This window comes from Hypomesus nipponensis, chromosome 14 (assembly GCF_054491055.1).
Source record: "Hypomesus nipponensis isolate SF chromosome 14, ASM5449105v1, whole genome shotgun sequence".
Classification (NCBI taxonomy): domain Eukaryota; kingdom Metazoa; phylum Chordata; class Actinopteri; order Osmeriformes; family Osmeridae; genus Hypomesus; species Hypomesus nipponensis.
The window spans coordinates 19,481,898-19,503,647 of NC_140374.1; the positions used below are offsets into that span (position 1 = coordinate 19,481,898).

The 21,750-nt window shown below is 44.0% G+C and overlaps 2 protein-coding genes across 2 annotated transcripts; one reads left to right on the forward strand and one right to left on the reverse strand.

Moving 5' to 3' along the window:
- The first annotated feature begins 124 nt into the window (after nucleotides 1–124).
- Nucleotides 125–12,603, forward strand: LOC146259055 (potassium/sodium hyperpolarization-activated cyclic nucleotide-gated channel 1-like). Its single transcript, XM_084672581.1, has 8 exons — nucleotides 125–1,099; nucleotides 4,377–4,800; nucleotides 5,353–5,514; nucleotides 5,663–5,881; nucleotides 6,713–6,859; nucleotides 7,377–7,617; nucleotides 8,596–8,760; nucleotides 9,049–12,603. Exons 1-8 carry the CDS (start codon nucleotides 450–452, stop codon nucleotides 10,638–10,640), a joined length of 3,600 nt encoding a protein of 1,199 aa, XP_084528707.1. The 5' UTR covers nucleotides 125–449; the 3' UTR covers nucleotides 10,641–12,603.
- A 579-nt stretch (nucleotides 12,604–13,182) lies between these two features.
- LOC146259056 (pyruvate kinase PKM-like) lies at nucleotides 13,183–20,244 on the reverse strand. The gene is made up of 11 exons (XM_084672592.1): nucleotides 20,185–20,244; nucleotides 18,352–18,536; nucleotides 18,117–18,208; nucleotides 17,028–17,159; nucleotides 16,725–16,911; nucleotides 16,355–16,625; nucleotides 16,094–16,244; nucleotides 15,819–15,971; nucleotides 14,556–14,722; nucleotides 13,959–14,140; nucleotides 13,183–13,857 (listed from the first exon to the last, which is right to left on the reverse strand). The coding sequence occupies exons 2-11, from the start codon at nucleotides 18,506–18,508 to the stop codon at nucleotides 13,751–13,753; spliced, it is 1,599 nt and encodes a 532-aa protein (XP_084528718.1). The 5' UTR covers nucleotides 18,509–18,536; nucleotides 20,185–20,244; the 3' UTR covers nucleotides 13,183–13,750.
- Between the last annotated feature and the right edge of the window lie 1,506 nt (nucleotides 20,245–21,750).

Genomic DNA, 21,750 nt, shown 5'->3' on the forward strand with positions numbered 1-21,750 from the left:
GAGGATGGTGGAGGATCAGTGATGTCAGTGGTTTTTGAATGCTGATACGGACTGCGTGAATGCGTGTTATCGTTTGCAATTGACAGGACTCAAATATTTGAGCATGAGATGATGCTTTGTCATTGAGGATCTCACACTCTGGTACGTCCTACACACAGCATGCTGCATCCTGGTTTGATCTCATGTACACCTTGATTTTCGCATTTTTACGCATCTCAGGTGTAATATCGTCGGACTGAAGCGGCACGTTTTAATGGAACATCTCAATGGTTGAAACCGGGAGCACGTTCCAAGTGTCAAAGACTCGACCTGTCCCTGCTGATGCTCCGTCACTGCTTGTTGCATTCTGAACCACTAAGTCTGTAAGATTTATGTTTAGTCATTGCTCCATTTTTCGCATCCCTTTGTTCACGGAATTTTTCTAAAGCACGTTTATTTTTATTTTCATAATGGAGATATTCCATTCTTCCATGCGAAAACGTCTGTACAGCTTGCCGCAAAACATTGGACAAAAAGCCTTTATGACTGACGAAGGAGATAGCGGTGACAAGGACACCGTAAAGAAAAGTATTGGATTGAAGCATTTACCCTCACCGTCCCCCGCAAGCAGTTGCAAAAGCATTGGTCACACCAAGAACGTAGACTTGGAAACTGATGTTACCGTGAAGACTAACTTGAACGGGGACTGTCGCCTGTTTAGAGGTAGTCTTTCCTCCATCACCGGCCGACATACGGTGGGATCGGATCCAGCTGAGCAACGGCGCCTTATCCCCGAGGCAGATGCTACTGTCAACGAGGAGAGTTTCTTGAGCGAACATGGCCCAGGGGGCGAACACGGAGCACTGGGTAGCCGTGGTGGTGCGGCGTCTCTTTTTGACCAGTCGAGTTTCATCAAGTTAGAAGGAACCGATCAAATAATGCCCGACGACGACAGGTTGTATCCAGCGGGCTTCATGCACCGTCAGTTTGGGGCGATGCTTCAACCGGGAGTCAACAAGTTCTCTTTGCGAATGTTAGGGAGTGAGAGGGCCGTGGAGCATGAGCGAGAGCGCGTGAAATCCGCAGGATTCTGGATAATTCATCCATACAGTGATTTTAGGTATTATTTGTTGTATAAATGACCTTTAACTCTCTGATCATGTATTTTTGATTGAAGTAAATTGACAGGTCCAAAACTCCCTGAGGTGATACAATATTACAATATTGCTATATAATAATCATAAAATGTGTGCCTATGTTTGAGTGAAGTCACATGATGTCAATACTCAAATGGCTCGCCTATTTAACCAAGGTGTTGCCAAGGGTATAGTGCCAAACAGGTGTTTGAGTGGATATTAGCTAGGTCTATTAATTGACTCGCCTCTATGATCACTAATTGAAGCATACCTTTCTTTGACTCGTGGAATCATTTTTTTTCAGTGTTGGCTTGCATAATAAAGGATTTAACTCATATTTAAAATCCTCTTACAGCTACACTTACAACAAGCTCATAGACACCAAAAAAAACGCAAAAAAAAATATGCATGTGGTTATTGAGAAAGAACGATAAAGAGGTAGAGATTAAAAAATCAAATATTCTTACTGTATAAAATGTCTGTTAGACATGAAATGGAATGTGGAATAGATTTCCAATTGTCACAGACACACTAAAATATTAATTTCATGACATTTAACCTTGAAGTACCCACTTATCGTATTTCACTAGGCAGTAGGCCATCATGATGTGTGTCACTGCCGTTTTTTCCACTCAGTTGAATTACACTTTTTTTATCAGTTAGTGAGGGCAATGGATTACAGAGAGTGCATCAGGGGCTTGGGAATGTGGTAATCAAAATAGGGTAACATGACCATTCAAGATATTAGAAGCACACTAAAGGAGATTATTACAGCACAATTAGTCTAATGGAGCAGATATGGTGTGGTTTGGGAGGGGACAACACTCATAACACAGCAGCAGAGAAAGAGATTGGAATAAAAATGATGGGAGTGAGAAATCAGGACGTTCAAACAAATAGGTCTACCAGCTGTCAGCCCTGCGGTGCGTTTGAGGTGTCACTGCCCTGGGCTTTGTTTTTGTAGAAGCTAATACTCTGCAGCTCAGAATGAAATGGTTTGGGCATGATGCAACCACTGCTAAAGTCAGGCCTGCAAATATGGACAACCCTCAATATCACAGACCCAGCTTTGCAAGTACGGTGGTAACTTCCAACAAAATTCTTAATTTAGTGTCTTTAAAGATTTAGCTTCCACAACATACTCGTACACCCAAGGTGCATTCATTCTTGCACTTGGTTCTTAACATAGTACATACTTGTCATTTAATGGACCTACATTTCTGACTTCACGGGTTTGCTAAATCACAAGCAGATAGCAAGTCCCTCACTAAGCATTTAGTCAGTTCCATAGTTGTGATATTCCAATGAAAAGAGCAGTGTAAACATTACAGGACTCCTCTGTCCTCACAGTCCTGCCTTGATCCATAGGTGTGTCTATAGTAAATCGTCAAGCAAGGTTACCGCTGTGATCCTTGTACTTTCCTCTAGCAACAAGAGATAAGTACCCAGAACAAATGTGATCCCTTTTTCAGCTGACCTGATTGATCTAAGCTTCTTTGACCGTTTTTAAGCCTTTTTGTGTTCACTTTGCTTGTAGTTCCCTTCACTACATCCCTTGTGTACTTTGACATCCCTGTCTGATTCCGGCCCACATAAGACTCGTCTCCTGGAACCAAACGGATAGGACATCTTCATTTTGCTCTTTGTGCTTATGACCCTCAGGGAATTAGAGGATGTCCCGCAAAGTGAAGGTAGTGCGAGGCAACTCTAACTAGTGGGCCATAATGCACTGCCCTTTTTGGTCCAGCTGTTTCTGTGCTCTGGGCAGCAACAGCATGACTGACGTGTGCAGAGCGGTAATGCTAACTACTCAACATCTGGCCCGCTGAGCGCTAGCTCCTGGAGATGACATGGACTCCCGGGAGATAACGGTGGATTTAGCTAGAGAGGGGAAGTGCAATTAGGACCAGTGTGTCACTGCAGAGATGTACAGAAATGCAAATGCTTTGTTTGGCAGAGAATAACAGAAAGCTGATTATGACAAATGGTGGCCCTGCCCTTGGTGCATTGTACTTTTTGTGAGGTTACAGTGTTCTCTGGACTCTTCAGTGTTCTGTCCTCTCGCTTGCAACAGGCCACGGGAAGCTCATTTGAAAGCAGAACATGTCACTATTTCAGTCATGCATCTTGGGCCCGATGTCACTGTGGGTCTATTATTTTAACTGTGTACATTTATTGGTCTCCTGAACTCTGCTGAAAAGTGTATTTATTATCTGCAGGCTGAGAAACCTGGCCACTGAAACATCCATCCATTCAGTCGCTGTTCACTTTTCATTACTGCTTGTAGGTATGGCTGCAGATATCCTCTGGCACATGATCCGCTTTGTGTGCTGGCTTTTGTGTCGGATGCATAAGAAGACATGGGATATGTCCTTCAGAATCTGCAGTTGTCAATACCTATACAATACAGGTTATGCTGTGATTTTAATATAAAACATTCTCGAACAGTGGTTCCCAACCCTGGTCCTCGAGACCCCCTGTCCTGCATGTTTTAGATGTTTCCCTGCTCCAACACACCTGATTCAAATGAATGGGTTGTTATCCAGCTCTGCAGAAGCCTGTTAATGACCCATTCATTTGAATCAGGTGTCTTGGAGCAGGGAAACATTTAATACATGCAGGGCAGGGGGTCCCTGAGGATCAGGGTTGGGAACCACTGTTCTAGAAGGAAGGGTTGATTGGTCAATGCATGCGTCCTCGCAGGCCAGATTCAAAATGCTGATGTGTGCTCAACTTGTCATCCATACTAGGCAGTGGTGTGTATCATTGTCCTCCTCCTGTCCTCCATGGTTAATTGCTGGTTAATTACAACAAAGAGATGGAGTAGAATAGACAACTAAACACTCGCTGCCTGGTACACAAACACTGTTTAAGCTTAGCTGTCGTTGCCCTCTTTATACATGGTTGTATAGCATTCCATTCTTCTAAGATATTATATTTTGTGGTCTGTTCTTTAGGCAGATCTATGCTTTAACCCTGGTTTCACTGGTAAGCCATGTGATAATTGCAACCTTAGTTGCAATAATTGCATTTTTATGACTGAATAAATGGACATATTAAATCTAAGGTATTCTTCTCAAATATCACCAAAGTAATTAATCCATGCCTAATCCTTGTAAACGGAAGCTCATACCATATACAGGGGTGGTGTTACACCAACAAATCTTAATTCCAGTCACATCGGCAGGTGTGTGAAGGTACAGTACGTTATGATGATTGTGTGATTGGCCAGACTGTAAACTCTGGTTGAACCGGTTGCAGGTTCTACTGGGATCTGATCATGTTGCTGCTGATGGTGGGAAACCTAATCATCATCCCCGTGGGCATCACCTTCTTCAAGGACGAACACACGCCTCCCTGGATCGTCTTCAACGTGGTCTCCGACACCTTCTTCCTCATGGACCTGGTCCTCAACTTCCGCACGGGCATTGTCAAGGAGGACAACACAGAGATCATCCTGGACCCGCAGAAGATCAAGATCAAGTATCTAAAGAGCTGGTTCGTGGTGGACTTCATCTCCTCCATCCCCGTCGACTACATCTTCCTCATCGTGGAGACCCGCATAGATTCAGACTTCTACAAGACGGCAAGGGCGCTGAGGATCGTACGCTTCACCAAGATCCTCAGTTTGCTCCGCTTGCTGCGTCTCTCCAGACTTATCCGCTACATCCACCAGTGGGAGGAGGTAGGGCCTGCTGGGAAATGTAGTCCTACTGTCTCACATAGAAATCTGTGTGTGAACATGGCAGCCCGAGCGATGAAGAATCTGTGCCTTACATTTCCTTTTAATGTTTACTATAGTTTATAGATATAATAACCACAAAAGGTTATCCTTGGTTTTACATACTTCATCCTTTGAAGCTTCATCACCTTGAATTTCACCCATCGCTATCCTCATTGCATCATTAGGCTTCCCCCTGCAAATGGTCACTGAAAAAAAGGGATAGTCCCTTGCATGATGTTTTTCCTGTAATTCCCACCAAGATCACTGCCCCTTTGTGGGCCATTAGGGACGTTTGCAGAGGATTACCTAACACTGAATATCCCTTGTGCTGGTGGTCTAAGGCAGATTAAGAACAATGCAGTCTGGAAGAGGACTCATATTACAAGCAACCCGCAATAACACTGTGTTATTAATCATGGGCACAAATTTACATTTCATATTTGCCCACACTAAGAAATTAATTCACTTTCTGTGATTGAACCCTGATTAATGCTTCTAATCTGTACTTTATAGATTTTTCATATGACCTATGACCTGGCTAGCGCCATGGTGCGCATTGTCAACCTGATTGCCATGATGCTGCTGCTGTGTCACTGGGATGGTTGTCTGCAGTTCCTGGTACCCATGCTGCAGGACTTTCCATCAGACTGCTGGGTAACCAGGAACAAGATGGTGGTGAGTAAACCGAGGAAGAGACGAAAAAAGAAAAACATGCTTTTACAGCCGTACAAATGTGTGACCTTTGGTCACTTGAGCAAAGCTACTTGGACGGGACATCGACCCCCCACCCCTCCTCCCCCCAACTCCTCTCTCTCTCCTGTAGAATGACACCTGGGGACAGCAGTACTCCTACGCTCTCTTTAAGGCCATGAGCCACATGCTGTGTATTGGGTATGGCCTGTACCCTCCTATTGGCATGGCTGATGTGTGGCTGACGATCCTCAGCATGATCGTTGGGGCCACCTGCTTCGCCATGTTTGTAGGACATGCCACAGCCCTGATCCAATCCCTGGACTCGTCTCGACGACAGTACCAGGAGAAAGTGAGTGATTTCGAAGAAAAAAAACTGACAGCATATGCTTGTCACAAACTGGCCCATAAGAATGGACTATAAACTATTTAAACAGTTGAAGAAAGCTAAAGGTCAGATAATGAAAATTGCCTAGCAATAAGTTACATATATAATATATATATAATATATATATAATATATATATAATATATATATATAATATATACATATATATATATATAAAACAGAGACATGGCCCTCAGGAAGTATGATCCAACTGGAATGGCCTCCCCAGTAACAAGAGTGAGAGGAAAGAGGAGGGAATAAGGAGGGAATTAAAGAGGTGAAAAAAACAGGAGAAAGCATCCACACTTTTGTATTAGAGGTGAATTGGCTGTCCTTGTAGGGCAGACTGGTAAACATGATTACATGCAGACTGCTGACAACAGCTGAATTTATCTGATGAATCAAGTGTGTGTGTGTGTGTGGGGGGGGGGGGGGGGGGCTGTCAGGACAGTTTTGAGGACATTACCTAAGCTATATACCTTTCCATAATACGGGCGGCAGCCTATACTAATGATTGCCAATCAGATATTATGTCAGGAACAGTCCCTATTCTCCCAAACAAATCCGATCAACTGAAGCCACAGAGCAATTACCAAATGGTTGTACAACAACAGCAGTTTTGGTACGCTAGTGTTTAGGGACTTAATTCACAGGCACAGGAGTAGCCTAATGGGAGATATGACCTACATGCCTAACAAACAGCTGTCTGAATACAGATGCCCCACAGATCACTTCTCTTAAATGAACTCTTCTGCTCATGAATGTGTTCTCTTTTTTTGTTTTTTTTTGGTTGCAGTACAAGCAGGTTGAACAGTACATGTCTTTCCACAAGCTTCCTGCCGGCATGCGGCAGAGGATACATGACTACTATGAACATCGTTACCAGGGCAAGATGTTCGACGAGGAGAGCATCTTAGATGAGCTGAACGAACCGCTCCGAGAGGTCAGAACTTTCCGCCATGTACCGTACACGGTTGTGACAGGTGCAGCTAAACGGTTTCTGCTGAGTCATCAAACTTCTTATGCTGTGGCTGCTGTTATGTGCCGCCATGAGCATCGACGCTTTAGCAAGTCAAGATCGAATTCACGTTCATGTTAAGTGATGATCGTTTTAGTCGTCAAATGAGTGAAAAACTGCACTTCATTCAGACCCAAAAATACCACATTTAAATGTCGAATTTAATGTGACCGTCGCTTTGCTGGCATACTGATAAATGACCATCCATATATGGATATAGCCACAGGTTACAAATTCCAAGACCTATTCATAGTTGTACTAACACTTAAAGAATGAATTACTGACAGGCCTTCTTTTGTGGTCAATTTGAGAAAATAACACGCACAATTAAGCCTTTGTTTTCACATCTCTCATATAAGTGTCATATGTTCATATTCTTGGTGTCACGATTCTTTAGTTAAGACGGCCTGGAGCTGCATCTGGAATGTGTATGTTATTGCAGGAGATCATCAATTTCAACTGTCGAAAGCTGGTGGCATCCATGCCTCTGTTTGCCAATGCCGACCCCAACTTTGTGACCTCCATGCTGACCAAACTGCGTTTCGAGGTCTTCCAACCGGGGGATTATATTATCCGTGAAGGCACCATCGGCCAGAAGATGTACTTCATCCAGCACGGGGTGGTGAGCGTGCTGACCAAGAGCATCAAGGACACAAAGTTGTCAGATGGGTCCTATTTTGGGGGTAAGTGTACATCTGGTTTCTGAGTGTGAGGATGCATTGTTATATTTTACCCAAGGGATCTACCAGTGAATTGAGATATTTCAGAAGCTGGGGAAAGTCCTCTTAAACATAAGCCATTGATTCATCAGATTAAATTCTGTGACAAGTTCAAATGGGAAAATTAAAAGCATTTGGGATTTAGTGGAAACAGAGGTTTCTCGTCTTTGCCTCAAACAAATCAAACAGCTTTTCCATTGTGAACAACTATGTGTGCTTTACATTTAGTCATGTAGCAGATGTTCATATCCAGATCTTTACTTTACATGAAGGGATGCCACTCATTAGTACCACTATTAAAGATCCGGCAACAGAAATGTCTATTTGATGAAGGCTACATGTAAACATAGCAGCACAGATATTAGAGAAATTGTTCTCTACTTGCTGTTTGCACGATACAGTAAATAGATAAGATAAACATAATAAAATGAGGACAGAGAGAGGGAGGGAGAGAGTGTCCTTATCCGCAAAATGTCTGTCCTGAAAAACACTCCCAACTTTATAAAATGGAGGGTTATTTTATTTTCCTGATCTGGCAGAACAGATGAAATCAGGACAAACTCTAAGCTGCAAAAAAAGTATTAAGTGCTCCATCTGTGAAACACAGCTCTTTTTGTGTTTTATCATCTTATGGTGGTGATATAATTTTGGACTCTGCTCTCAAACATGGTGCTGAAAGCCCTAAAACGGAGAGAAATGGGAAAAATATTTAAAGAGAATTAAGAGATTTTTTGGGAAGTATGAAGATTTACAATGTATCCAAGGGTTGATCCTTTTTAAACTGGAATTAAATTCTAAGCGATCTGTACCTTCCACCTGTTAAGTCAAAACATCTGAAATTGTGCTAATGCTTTCTTTCGAAATAGCGTATCCAAACTAGCATGGAGTATGCTAGTCTGATGAGCAGACAGAGGGCATATTTGAATTTACATCTCCATACAGAAATTTGTTTGCTGACTCGAGGCAGAAGGACAGCGAGCGTGAGAGCTGACAACTACTGTCGTCTCTACTCGCTATCTGTGGACAACTTCAACGAGGTGCTGGAGGAATTCCCCATGATGAGACGAGCCTTCGAGACCGTTGCTCTTGATCGTCTTGACCGAATAGGTGAGGACTGCACTTAGCAACCGGAACTAACATGTTTGTCTTTTATACAGTGTGCCCTCAACCAAGTGGATTAGTCACAATACCCTTAATAACGTGTGAAAAGGAAACATTGAAACATTTAGTTAAAGTAAAGCAAGTTGGAAGACAGACTACGTCAGCACATTTCCCAACCCAAATTCTTCACAAGGAATGTTTTTGATGTATTTAAAAGACCTAATTGCGTCACCCAGCTAATACTATTCACCGGTCTTGGCGGTAATGGCTGTATCTCATTCTGTTCTCCCAAAGGGAAAAGGAACTCGGTCCTGCGAAACAAAGTCCAACACCACCTGAGCGCAGGAACCCTCAACCTCCAAGAAAACGAGATCATCCAGAGGATCGTGCAGCACGACAGAGACATGGCCCACGGCACACAGCTGATCCAGACGGCAGCCACTCAGACCCTAACAGCTCTCCCCACACCACCCTCACCCACCCCAGTCATCTGGGCTCCCCTGGTCCAGGCACCCCTCCAGGCTGCCGCCACAACCACCCCTCTGGCTCTGGCTTTGAGCCACCACGCTCAGCTCCCTCCCATCCTCTTCCACCACCCACTTTCCATGTCTGGCTCCTTCAAGGACTCTTCGGGCCACATGAGGAGAGTCCATGTGGGGGCTCCGACGGCCAGCTGCTGTGTCTCGGGGCCCGGCTCCCCTGCTAGCTCCAGCAAGTTCCGCTCCGGGGTGGACACTCCTCTTTTGGCCTCCCTCAGGGTACAGCATCTCTCCACAGCTTGCACCTCGCCTACCTCCACCTTCCTACCGACCTCCAACAGCAGCATGCACACCCAGCTCCAGACCCAAATCCAAGCCCAGCTTCAGAGCCACATCCAGACCCAGACCCATACCAAGCTCAGTTCAGCCTCCTCCTTCCCCATGAGACAGGCCTCCCTAAGGAGGTCACCCTCCATTTGCACAGCTCAACTCCACCCTCAGCCCTTCTCCTGTGCCTCATCCACCCCAGCCCATCCGGCCGGGCATCCCCTGCAGGGGTCAGCAGGGAGGCTGTCAGGGAGATTCCCAGCCCCCTCTGCTTCCGGCATAAGCCCACTGATCTCCAGCTCAGTCAGCCCCATACTAAGCCAGCTGCAGTCCTCTCACGCCAGCAGCACTCAGCAGATGGAATCCAGTCATGAGAGAGCAGGCCGGACATTCGCTGGTCTGAACATCCCTCACTTTCCGTTCACCAGTGGCACCCAATTCCCCGGCGGATATCTGCACGAGCAGCCAGTCGCTGTAGCCGAGGTCCCGTCCTCTCTCATGCAGCGAAGTCTGCCGAGCCTTCAGTCAGTCCTGCTCCCGCATGTTCTTCCGGAACATTCCGCGCTAGCGTCTCTGGCTCAGTACGGCTCTAGAGACGCCTCGCCCTGTTACACACCCACATCCCACAGTCCCATCGTTCAGAGCCCTGTGCGAGCCCGGTCCGGGCCTCACAGTGACCCCCCTAGTGCTGTCGGCTCGCATCTCTCCCTCACCCCCCAGAGCTCCTGCCCTGGAAGGGTCATCGATCCCCCTAGAGAGAGAGCAGAGTCCTTGCTGGAGCTCTTCACCCAGGAAGTCAGGACTATCTCCTCCTCGCACAGCCTCCTGCCCCAGGGAGAGCCTCTGGGCATGGGCTACTCCTCAGGGGGTTCAGGTGGGTTCTTTACCTCCCCGATGGCCATCAGTAGACCCTACAGTCCCATCCACGGGAACGTGGCGCCCCTGAGCCAGATGCTTTCAGGGACTGGACCTCACACCCCGTCCTCTGGAGCTCAACCCTCCCAGCCTGGTCGCCGAGGGTCCCCTGCCAAGACGTCAGAGATGGAGCACGGCCTGTCCAAACTCCCATCTAGCTTGTGAGGCGAAGAAACGCCCCCTGCCTGTAAAATCTGGAGTCTGGGAAGTTGTTTTTCCTTTTTACGGCATTGTCTTTTTCACTCCTCGTATTTTATATTTAAAGGAGGAGAGTTGTGTGAACACATCTGTATTGGAGGTTACTGACTTAGCTATGTTTTCTACTAAGAGTGAATGAAGGGAGGTAAAGGGTTAGTGGTGAGTGTTTTCTATGAACATTGCTACTTTGAATACAGTGGTGCACAGCAAATATTTATTCATGAATACTCTATATGTAAAACTGCATCAGAAAAGTCATACAATATACTGTACATATATTGTACCACACTCTGTGAATTGTGATACTAAAAAGATTATCTGAACAATTTAGTTTTACCTTTTGCCCTTTTAGTTGAAAGATTTTCAGCAGTTATATGCAGTTTGGAATGAACCAAAATCCTTTCCTTATATGAACTTTATGACTATATTGTATATTGTGAAAATTAGGTGAATTCAGTGCCACCCCAAAGAGACTTCATGACATGGGGACCTGACTGCACTATGGTTACCTCAAAGAGTACAGGAATTACAGTATATACAATACTTTGTAGTTGAGAGGATGTCTTCCATAATCTGTTTTCAGCAATACCTGGACATTCTCACAAATGACTTCTTCAGAGGTCAGGAATGAATGGTGGGCACAACTTTGGAATAGTTTTAGAAATTGAGTACGTGGGTGAAATGGTAAAAAAAAAAAAAAATGTAACTTTCAGTTGTGGACATTTCTCGCTGTTCCTCCTGTTTCAGATCAGTTTTCGGTCCGCCAGCCTTCAGCATCCCATTCAATCAAGAACAATGGCTATTTTCTTTGAACACCTTGGTCAGGATGAAAGTGAATGCCTGTAAGCAGTAGCTAGAGTAGTGTCATTCTGTCTAGTTAACAGCTCTGCCATTTTGGACACAGTTGTGCCCTAATTTCAACTGTCGGATTATAAGGTTATGGAACCTGCGACTGAAGCCTGTGTGTGTGCTGTTTCCACTTAATGCAATAAGCTGTCTGAATGTATGGGGATAGAGAGATACTAGGAATTGCTGGGGTAGTGGATAATTTAGGTGGTTTCAGGTAGAGAGGTCCACAGACAAGTATTGTTCCAGATTATTTTAAACTGAAAGCAATGTCGATGCACTGAGACTTGAATCAGTATTTTTATTGCAACAATCAAAGGGCTAAAAGTGGTTACCGGGACACATGGTCGATGAGAAACCCCTTGAATATTATATTTCAGTGTATTTTATCCATGTTTTTTTTTTAATGAAAGATTATCTAATGTTCTATCTATTGTTAAATGTCTTTTGTTAAAAACTTCTATTGAAATACTGCTGCTTATGATGCTATGCCGAATCAATAATGAGTCAGTTACTAAAGACTCTTTTGAAAAAGTCTCTTGGTAACACTCAATATATTTGTGTCCTGTTCTTTAATATATATATATAAATATAATTTCAGTGTTGTTGAATTGTACAATTATCTCAACCTAACTTCTCAATGAATAAGATTTGCTAGTCACAATCTCAACGTCGTTGGAGAGTACTCTGTTGCCTAGTGACTGAACCGAGGGGTTAGGTGTTCTATTGCTCTGTCGTGTTCTGATTCCAACACTGTTGCTGTGGGAATAGAGACACCATCATTCACTGGTGTCAATCCTCCATTACCATTCCTCCCCAACCCCTGTCACAACACCAGCAATGGATCTTGGTTGCAGCTTGACTGCTCTTTCATGTGGATGTTGACATAAGGATGCTATGGGATCATATTTAGTATGTGTTTTTATGTTCATATTGTTGCCTTTTTAATCAACCTACAAAACGATTCCATTACTTATGTTTGAAATTTTATTTTTAGGTATTGAATGAAATGCAATAAAATAATTTATGGTTGATGGACTCTCGGGAATTGTTGGTTTTCATATGAGCAGTGCGTATTATAACGTGAGAGAGAATCTGATGAAATAGAAGTCACAGAGTTTAAGCCGGATTATAAATCATTTGTAACTGCATAGTGTCATCTAGTGTTGATATTAAAAAAAGACTGGATTATTTTCTGCAAAGTGTTTTTTTTTTTTTTTTTACACAAAGAAAATTACCGGGCATGCACATATTAAGTGTCAAGTTAATCCATACTTCTCCACTAAAGCAAAAATAACTGCATGATGATTCTACAAAGACTTTAACTACTAATATATTTTTCTGTTCCCAGCTACTTTTGTTTAATACAAATATAGTAGTTAAAGTAGTTATAATAGTTATATCTCAATTCTATCCATACACCTTTTATACACCTTGTTATTTTATCAATAAAACATGTATCCTCTTGGTTTGTTTGAATGTACTGTTGTATTTTTTTGTTTTGCCTGTAGTTCTTCAAAGTAACACTAGATGGTGCACTATTCCATTGCAATTTTCCAATTCAGTCAAGAAAGTGTGTCATTTGAGAACGGTTTGTTGGCTGTAGCTAACTTCTACAGATACATACATCTAGTCATTCAAATGATGAAAGAACAAAATAAAATGGATGTCAGGTGTTCAACTCTTTAATGCATGGAATCCCAGATCATTTAACAACCTAGATTAGCACATAATCTCGTCCCATATTGTCAGTCGAGTCCAATCTGTCAATACAGGAGGACACATGCTTGACTCTACATTACATTGATATTCCACAGATGAACGTACCAGTGAATGAGCTGACAGAGTGGTCCTGACATGCATAGGTGATAAAAATCTCCTCACACCAGGCAAACTCAAGTCAGGCATGATACATGACATGATGCAAGACAGAAGATTTCGCAGCAAAGTGTCAAAGGAGTGCAGCTTCTGGGTTGGATGACTTGGATGATACGGGAGATGAAACATCTGTAGGTTTTTGGAATCAATTAGTGTGGAAAGTGACTGTCTTTGTTTGAATGGCCCTGCCAAGCGTCCTTTGGAGAAGTGACCTGTCGTTAGCTTCCAGTTGCAAAGGATTCTGTTTGGGGAGAAGTCTGGAGGGGTGTTAGAGGACAGTTGACCTCTATGGGAGTGGAAGGGGGGTTACAGGCGAGGGGAGAAGGGGGATTGGGAATGTCCTTTATTGGTGTTCAAGGCACAAGAACAACACGCATGGTGTTGGTGTAACCAGAACCTGGGCGCCAGCCGGTCACAACAATGACCACATCACCAGACTTGAAGAACATGCGGTGCTTGCCTGAGGAGGGGAAAGAAGAAGGCTGTTAATGGCCGGAACAGTGTTGGTTTCTTGATCCTCTTCTATTAAAACATCAGATAACATAGGGTTTTAGTACTTACCCATCTCCATGGCAAAGTTGACGCGGAGGTCGACATCCTCAGCCCAGACATCATTGGCAGGCTTGGTGTACATCACGGGGTAGATGCCACGGTACAAGTGGGACTGGCGGGCAGTCTGACCGCAACGGGTCACGGCAATGATGGGGGCGCGGGGCCTGTACCTGGACAGCAGCTGAGCAGATCTGTAGACGCAGAACCAGGGGGTTAGACACACTGAGGCTAAGCGAGAGTGCACCTACCAAACAATAACAATGATTGAGTTATTGAATTGTGGAAACTGTTGATTGCGAATTGCTAGACCTAGAACATGACAGACTTTTGACAGGGTGTCTGTTAAGAAAGGCATTACGCTTTACCAGAATGTGACTACAGCGGTTTAAAGCATGCTCGCTCTCTGACATTCGTTTCTGAAGGGGAGGGAGAGGAATGAGGAGTTAAAATTAACCTCTGCAAATGTCAGGGCCTCCCCCCACCCCCTTCCCCCGCTAAAAGGTTGGGTATACATGTTAGATTGACCCTGGTAAAAGGTGGCAGGTTTGGCATGACCTTAGGCCCTGGTGTAAGTGGAGAGGGGTAAAAACGCTGCATGGGTCCCACCTGCCAGACTTGGTGAGCACGATGATAGCGCTGGCGCAGCACTTGAAGGAAGCCTCGACGGCTCCGATGGCGACGGACTCGGTGGGGTCACGGGTCAAGTGAGAGGTGCGGCGGAGCTCCTCAAACATCTGCCTGTGGAACATGGCAGCCTCGGCCTCGCGGGCGATCTGAGCGCGTGCGGACAGACGGAGAAACAGACGTCACATTCCGGTCGTTCACTTCAACGTTTTTCGCGATTCATATTTCACCGTTGCGTGCAAAGGTCAGTTCAAAAGGTGCGATAAGTTATGCATCATGCCACATAACAGACACTGAAGGAGGCGGGTAAGAAAACAGTGGAGGAACATATTCTGCAGGACTGATGGGGGTAGTCTCTGTGTGCGCACTGTACCTGAGAGGACTCTGAGGCCTGTTGCTAAACAGCAGCTCCCTAGTAGCCGTGCTGAAAACCAGAAGACATCCAGAGGCTTGGAGTGTTGGGGTGCAGGTCCTCAGACACATGCTGCTAGGACAATCTAACCACATGGGTTGACAGCACAATGCAGAGGAGTGGGCCAGATGCAAGAGGGTTCATTATAGGTAGAGGAGAGGGTTGGGGGTGGAGTTAAAGGCAGGTGCACAAGTGAGGTAAATACTCATTGTAAAAATAGTTAGTTGATTATGCCAAAAACACACAACAGGCTACTTTACGTTCATTTTCTGTACATACTATATGTGTACATTGTCTATCATTCATAAGTTGATATGATATAATTGATGGCATTAGTTGTAGCTTGACATGTTGTCTTTGTAATTAGAGTTTTACAACATGACAAAGACACTCAACAGACTGTTCACTACCACACTGAATCCATGCTTGAGTCTGTGGGCCGAGACTCACCCTGTGCTGTGTGCGGACAGACTCACCCTGTGCTGTGTGCGGACAGCCTCACCCTGTGCTGTGTGCAGACAGACTAACCCTGTGCTGTGTGCAGACAGACTAACCCTGTGCTGTGTGCAGACAGACTCACCCTGTGCTGTGTGCAGACAGACTCACCCTGTGCTGTGTGCAGACAGACTAACCCTGTGCTGTGTGCGGACACACTCACCCTGTGCTGTGTGAGGACAGACTAACCCTGTGCTGTGTGAGGACAGACTCACCCTGTGCTGTGTGCGGACAGACTCACCCTGTGCTGTGTGAGGACAGACTCACCCTGTGCTGTGTGCAGACAGACTCACCCTGTGCTGTCAGACTCACCCTGTGCTGTGTGAGGACAGACTCACCCTGTGCTGTGTGCGGACAGCCTCCAGTGGGAACTCTCCCTTGGCGGTCTCCCCGCTCAGCATGATGCAGTCAGCACCGTCCAGCACGGCGTTGGCCACGTCGCTGCCCTCGGCGCGGGTGGGGCGGGGCTTCTTGATCATGCTTTCCAGCATCTGCCCAACAACAACCAGAAGCATGGGGTCATTAATATAGGGGTTTTGGTTCAGACCACTTTTATTGGGTTTCACAGAATCTATTATTTTCTATTTTATGGTGCACTAATGATGTCACAGACCTGTGTAGCACAGGTGATGGGCTTGCCCATCCTGTTGCTGCGGCCAATCATCATCTTCTGTGCCAGGAACACCTTCTCTGTGGGGATCTCGATACCCAGGTCACCACGGGCAACCATGATGCCATCGCTAGCCTCCAGAATCTCATCAAACCTACCAGGAAGCAGTGGGATTACTTAATTGACATTATTAGGAACCATAAACGAAAGGCACTCACAGAACAAGATGCTACCAAATGCTACCAGGCTACAGATGGCACTCACCTGCGCACTCCCTCAAGGTTCTCCACCTTGCTGATGATCTTGATGTCCTTGCCCTTCTCACCCAGCACCTTCCTGACAGCGTGCACATCGGCGGCCTTGCGAATGAAAGAGGCAAAGACCATGTCGACGCCCTGCTCCACGCCAAACTGCAGGTCCTGAATGTCCTTCTCAGACACAGCGGGCAGGTCCACGGCCGCACCGGGGAGGTTCACTCCCTTCTTGCTGCCGAGCATGCCTCCGTTCTCAACCTCACACATCAGGAAGTCGGCGCCTGTGGAACCACACAGGGGAGAAAGAGCCGGTGGTTCAACCTAGCTGAAAAGGAGATGGTTTGAAAGGATGTGGTCGCAGGTTGTGCTGTGACACTTACCAACTTCTAACACCTTGAGGGACATGAGACCATCGTCAATGTAGACGTGACCTCCAACTTGCACAACCTTGGTGATGTTCTTGTAGTCGAGCCACAAGTTATTCTCATCGCAGTTGTCCTTGAATTGGTCATCCAGGGTGAGCTTGATTTTGCCGCCCTTCTTCAACTCAACCTCAGCAGTGCCGCTCTACACAAAATAATAAACTTTTGATCTGAGATCTAATACTACCAGACCTATGTTAATGATCAGGTTATAATATGAAAAGGTAAGTCTCTTTCTATAAGTGTTTATGGTGTACTCACGCCCTTGATGAGTCCAGTCCTGATTTCAGGTCCCTTGGTGTCCAGAGCAATAGAAATTGGTCTGTACTCAACGGTTCCAGGTACAAAGCTCTCTGCGGCTTCACGGACGTTCTTGATGGTTTCAGCATGGTACTGTTCCGAAAACACACCGTTTTTTAGGGATCAAACAACGGTATTTTGTTTTTGGTTACACGTACATATGTTACAAATCAGATCACGAAACCCTCCGTCCCTCAATCGCATCCATGAACAGTAACTGTGTTGGTTACATAACAGACGGTAATGAAGCACTCTCTCGGTCTCCAGGCAACTGACCCACCTGTTGCTGCAAAGCCTTATGAGGTGCTAAATATGTAGTGTATATTAAGTATGACCTATGACTGCACGTCTGCCATGCCTATGGTAACCCATGCCTGTATCCATTTCTAACATGCTATAAATAAGCAGCCCTTGTGGTCATAGGATACAGCCTTATCTGTTATGAAAAGCACAATGACACATACTTAAAAGTGCTTGGCACCAGACAGGCAAAGTCTCAACTCTGTCTATACTTGGTATTCAAAGGAAATTTACAACAAAAAAATGTTGTCTTGCTTCTCCTGAACCTATGCCAAGTTTGTTTGCGTGTTGCTAAACTCTAACCCTTCGAGACATGTAGACTGCCACTATTTTCTAGATGTTAATGTAGTGCAGGAAACTATGGATTCACACCTTCGTCACACAGGAGGATTCAGTGTTAAAGCAGCAACAAAATGGGTCTCTTCTAACTACATCCTCAGGGAAACTTTACATGGAGTTAATTAAATGAGCCAAGACTAAAGAGGAGAGGTCAGCCATTTTTAGTTCAGACAGGACAGTTAATGCCAAGAAGCAGGTGTGACTGAGAAGAGAGCTTGTATCAGCTTACAAATAATGACATTCAAAGGGGATATGCATGAGTGTAGCAGCAGTAACCCTATGTTTAAAAACCTTGCCAAGGAATCTGTTAAGAGGCTTGGCAAGCCATGAAGCACCTCGATATTCAAGAACACTCCGGCAGAGGATGCAATGGATGTTTTATGGTTATTTGTGCAACTGTCTCAAACTGACCTCATGAGTTCCATGAGAGAAGTTCATTCTTGCAATGTTCATCCCAGCCTTGATCATCTCCTTCAGCATATTCACAGAGCTTGAGGCCGGTCCTACACAGACAACAGACATACAACTTTAAAGAAATGACTTCAAAACACAATGTGATTTGGGGTCTAGGCCCAGTGTTAAGAGGAAATAATGTAAAAGGTAAATGGATGGGATAAAGGGAGGGGTAAGGGTTGAGTTGGCTAACCGATGGTGCAGATGATGCCAGTGTTGCGAGACTTGGTAGGGGTGGAGTCAATGTCCAGCAGACACATGTGCTCGAGGAAGGTGTCAGCCATGGCAGCGTGTAGCTGCTGGGTCTGGATGAAGGCAGAGCCCATATCTTTATTCTTTCCTTGGGACATGATTGGATCAGTGTCTGCTGGTCAACTCCTGCAGCAGATAGAGGGGGAAGAGGGAGATTTGATTCAGTTGATGTTCAGTTTAAAGCCAGAGGAACTCTTTCATGCTCTGTCAATATTTTGACCTATTTTGTTTAAGTTATCTTTGCATTGATGAATACATGTAATGTGTAGTACAGGGATGAAAAACCAAAAATGTGAAGATTGAAATATCAATTAGGCGGTCTCAAAGCGCGAGCAAAAGTAAACCTAAACCTAACTATTTCTAATAATAGGTGTTTGAGTCTTGTAATGTTTGGAATCCCAGTAATGGATGCCCAGATTTTTCCAGTCAGCATTAAGAGCTATACCAAGAGCCCAGCACAAGCCAACTGCAACAAATGCGTGTTTGAATACGTGACTTCTTCACACACCCACACACCCGCTGACACACCCACACACCCGCTGACACACCCACACACCCGCTGACACACCCACACACCCGCTGACACACCCACACACCCGCTGACACACCCACACACCCGCTGACACACCCACACACCCGCTGACACACCCACACACCCGCTGACACACCCACACATTTCCACAGAGCCGTTATGCAGAGGCATCCTCGAGGAGCCACTCACTCTAGTCAGGTGTTTGTGGGGATAAAAGTATTAAGTGGGAAACTTTCACATGTATTTTTGCACAAACATATTTGCCTAAATTAAGCTTTAACATTTTCATACAAAATGCCATACTGAGAACAATACTAATGGAAACATGTTTTAAAGATAAATGCCGCCTTGTCAGCCCAGTGGACTTGCTGACAAGTCCACTGCATGACAAATGAGAGTTGTCTCCTTGTTCTTGATTTAGCCCATCCCACGGCCCAGCCTATGTTATGTAAAAAGACAGAGAACATGCGATGTCCCATGCCAGGTGCTGTGACAACTTTCAACATTCTTTAGGCAGATATAAAGTCACGGCAGCATATTTTTGGCGCTGTCTTTTCTTAGCAAGCACCTGACATCCGTCCAGACTGCCTCACTATACCATCTCCACTTCTCGTCATTCATTATTTAGTTTGCAGTATGCATCCTGTAATATGTCCCTTTGGAACAAATGTTATCAAATTGTATCAAGTGTTGCACAGCTGTTCAATTGCACTTGTAACTGGAAACCTCAACTTAAAGGGTATTTGTCCGGCAGTAATAACAGAAATTAAACACATAGCTTGAAATAATGTAGTAAATATAATCAAGACAGCAAAGACCTTCAAGTTAGGTAGGGCTGCACATTCTATGTCTTACAATACCCCAGAGAAAAAAAAAAAAAGAAGAAGAAAAAAAACGATGAAAATCAATAGCTCAAAATATTTTTGGCCATCCACATTAAACTCTGAAACAATATGCATATAAACCTAATTATGCATTTGTGACACATTGCACACATTTGAATCCTAAATATTGCATTCACATTGAGTTTGTAATTAAGATAATGCAACCACCACTTGCAGTTAATGCCTTGACAACTTCATGAATTACCTACAGAGACCCATTCAAGAATTGTTTCAATCAATATCACATTGATCAATACGACTGCAATATTTTGTGATGCGCAAACTATATCTTGCAAGGATTGTTAATTCCAATAGAAAAGTAGTTATAGAGTAGTCATGTTAAGATGCTGAGACTCACCTTCTGGGTGAACTTTGCAGGACCAATGCACTCTGCTGCTGTGCACCGGCGAAATTAATCTCCTAACTGACCGGTACTACTTTATTGTGCACACACTGTGTATCCCTCCAACGAGGTTGGAGTAAGTAGTGCTTCACAGTTTTTAAGATACAAAATGTTCAATATGTTAAACTAATAAGTAAAACGTTCATATTTGCGTACAATAATTACAATTAACATCATGAGTGGATTTATTTAAATGATAAATAGGTGTATTACAGTCTGAAATATAATATCCATGGTGGAATGTTACAATGTAGTTGCAGACGTTCTACGGCACGCTCCAACACCAAGACCATTGGCCCCTCGCGGTATTTAAATATGAGCCCTGAGGATGAAAACAAATCTTTCCCATGGACAACAGGAGACTAGAATAACACAACAAGCATTTTTATATCCTTAATTCTTTTCCATTGTAATGTTTTTATGTTGTTTTTGCTTTTAATGCAATTATTATTTTTTACAAAATGTATTTATAAAAAAAAGTTTTCGTTATAAAAACATGAGTTTTTACTAGTCAGAATCAGAATCAGAAGGGATTTCATTCGCCCTGACTGATTGCACAAACAAGGAATTTACTTTAGCAGGAAGGTGCATACATTAAACATATAGGAATCTTGAAACTTAGTATACTTTGTATAAAGATTGCCTATTGTCTAAATTTTTGCGGGTGTAACTGGATCGTGCTGCACAGCCCAAGCCTTTTGGGTGGGGGATTAGGTAACTAGAAGAAAATTGAATCGAACAGATGCACATTGCTTTCAGCCTCATACTGTACAGTATAGCCTCCAATGCTGTCATGTCAAATATATAATGGTACAGTATGATAATTACCGTACCGTACATGACGGTTATTTACATCATAGAGACCCATTTAGAATCTTCATTTTACATAGGTTATGCATTTTTAAGGTGTTTTTGAACAGAATCTAAATAATGCTAATTTAATCCAGGCACTGTATTATTATAAAATATTGGTGTACCTACGAATTTCTATCGTTGCATTATGTATCATTTTGAGTGTATGTACAGGAGAGTATGCCAAAGGATCTAGTCTAACCTAAGCCAGAATCTGTCATTATTAATGGCCTGTATGAGAAGTGCAGACATGTAGGTCTATACTTACATAGACAAAACCAGACCACTGGAACGATTATACAGCATGCCATAACATGAAGATTAGAATCCAACTAATTTCTGTCTTATTTTACTTTCATCTTAAAATATAAAATATTATATAAAATACATTTTGGATTTTGCATAGGTATGTGTAGAATTGTCAATGTGTAGTAAATCAAGGGTCCTGCAAAATAGTATTGCAGTGCAACGTGCAATATTTCAAGGCAACAATACCACTCACGTTGAATTTTGCATTTTATTCATGAAGTTTTATCAGTCATGTTTTTTGGCTATACGTGTGCATTCAAGGGGTTGCAGGGCAGAGTAGAGAGCATTTGGCCAATCGGAAGCTAAAAGGGATAGTTATGAGTATTGGCAGCCTATATGCAAAGTCACCAAGAGAACTTA

Excerpts from the sequence above, each read along its gene's own strand:
- LOC146259056 (XM_084672592.1), bottom strand. The coding sequence starts at position 18,508 with ATGTCCCAAGGAAAGAATAAAGATATGGGCTCTGCCTTCATCCAGACC. Across the intron at positions 16,245-16,354 it reads AACCTTGAGGGAGTGCGCAG|GTTTGATGAGATTCTGGAGG; the intron begins GTGAGTGCCATC and ends GCTTCCTGGTAG. Across the intron at positions 14,723-15,818 it reads CTGTCCGCACACAGCACAGG|ATCGCCCGCGAGGCCGAGGC; the intron begins GTGAGTCTGTCC and ends GCACGCGCTCAG.
- LOC146259055 (XM_084672581.1), top strand. The coding sequence starts at position 450 with ATGGAGATATTCCATTCTTCCATGCGAAAACGTCTGTACAGCTTGCCG. Across the intron at positions 5,882-6,712 it reads GACGACAGTACCAGGAGAAA|TACAAGCAGGTTGAACAGTA; the intron begins GTGAGTGATTTC and ends TTTTGGTTGCAG. Across the intron at positions 7,618-8,595 it reads AGATGGGTCCTATTTTGGGG|AAATTTGTTTGCTGACTCGA; the intron begins GTAAGTGTACAT and ends ATCTCCATACAG.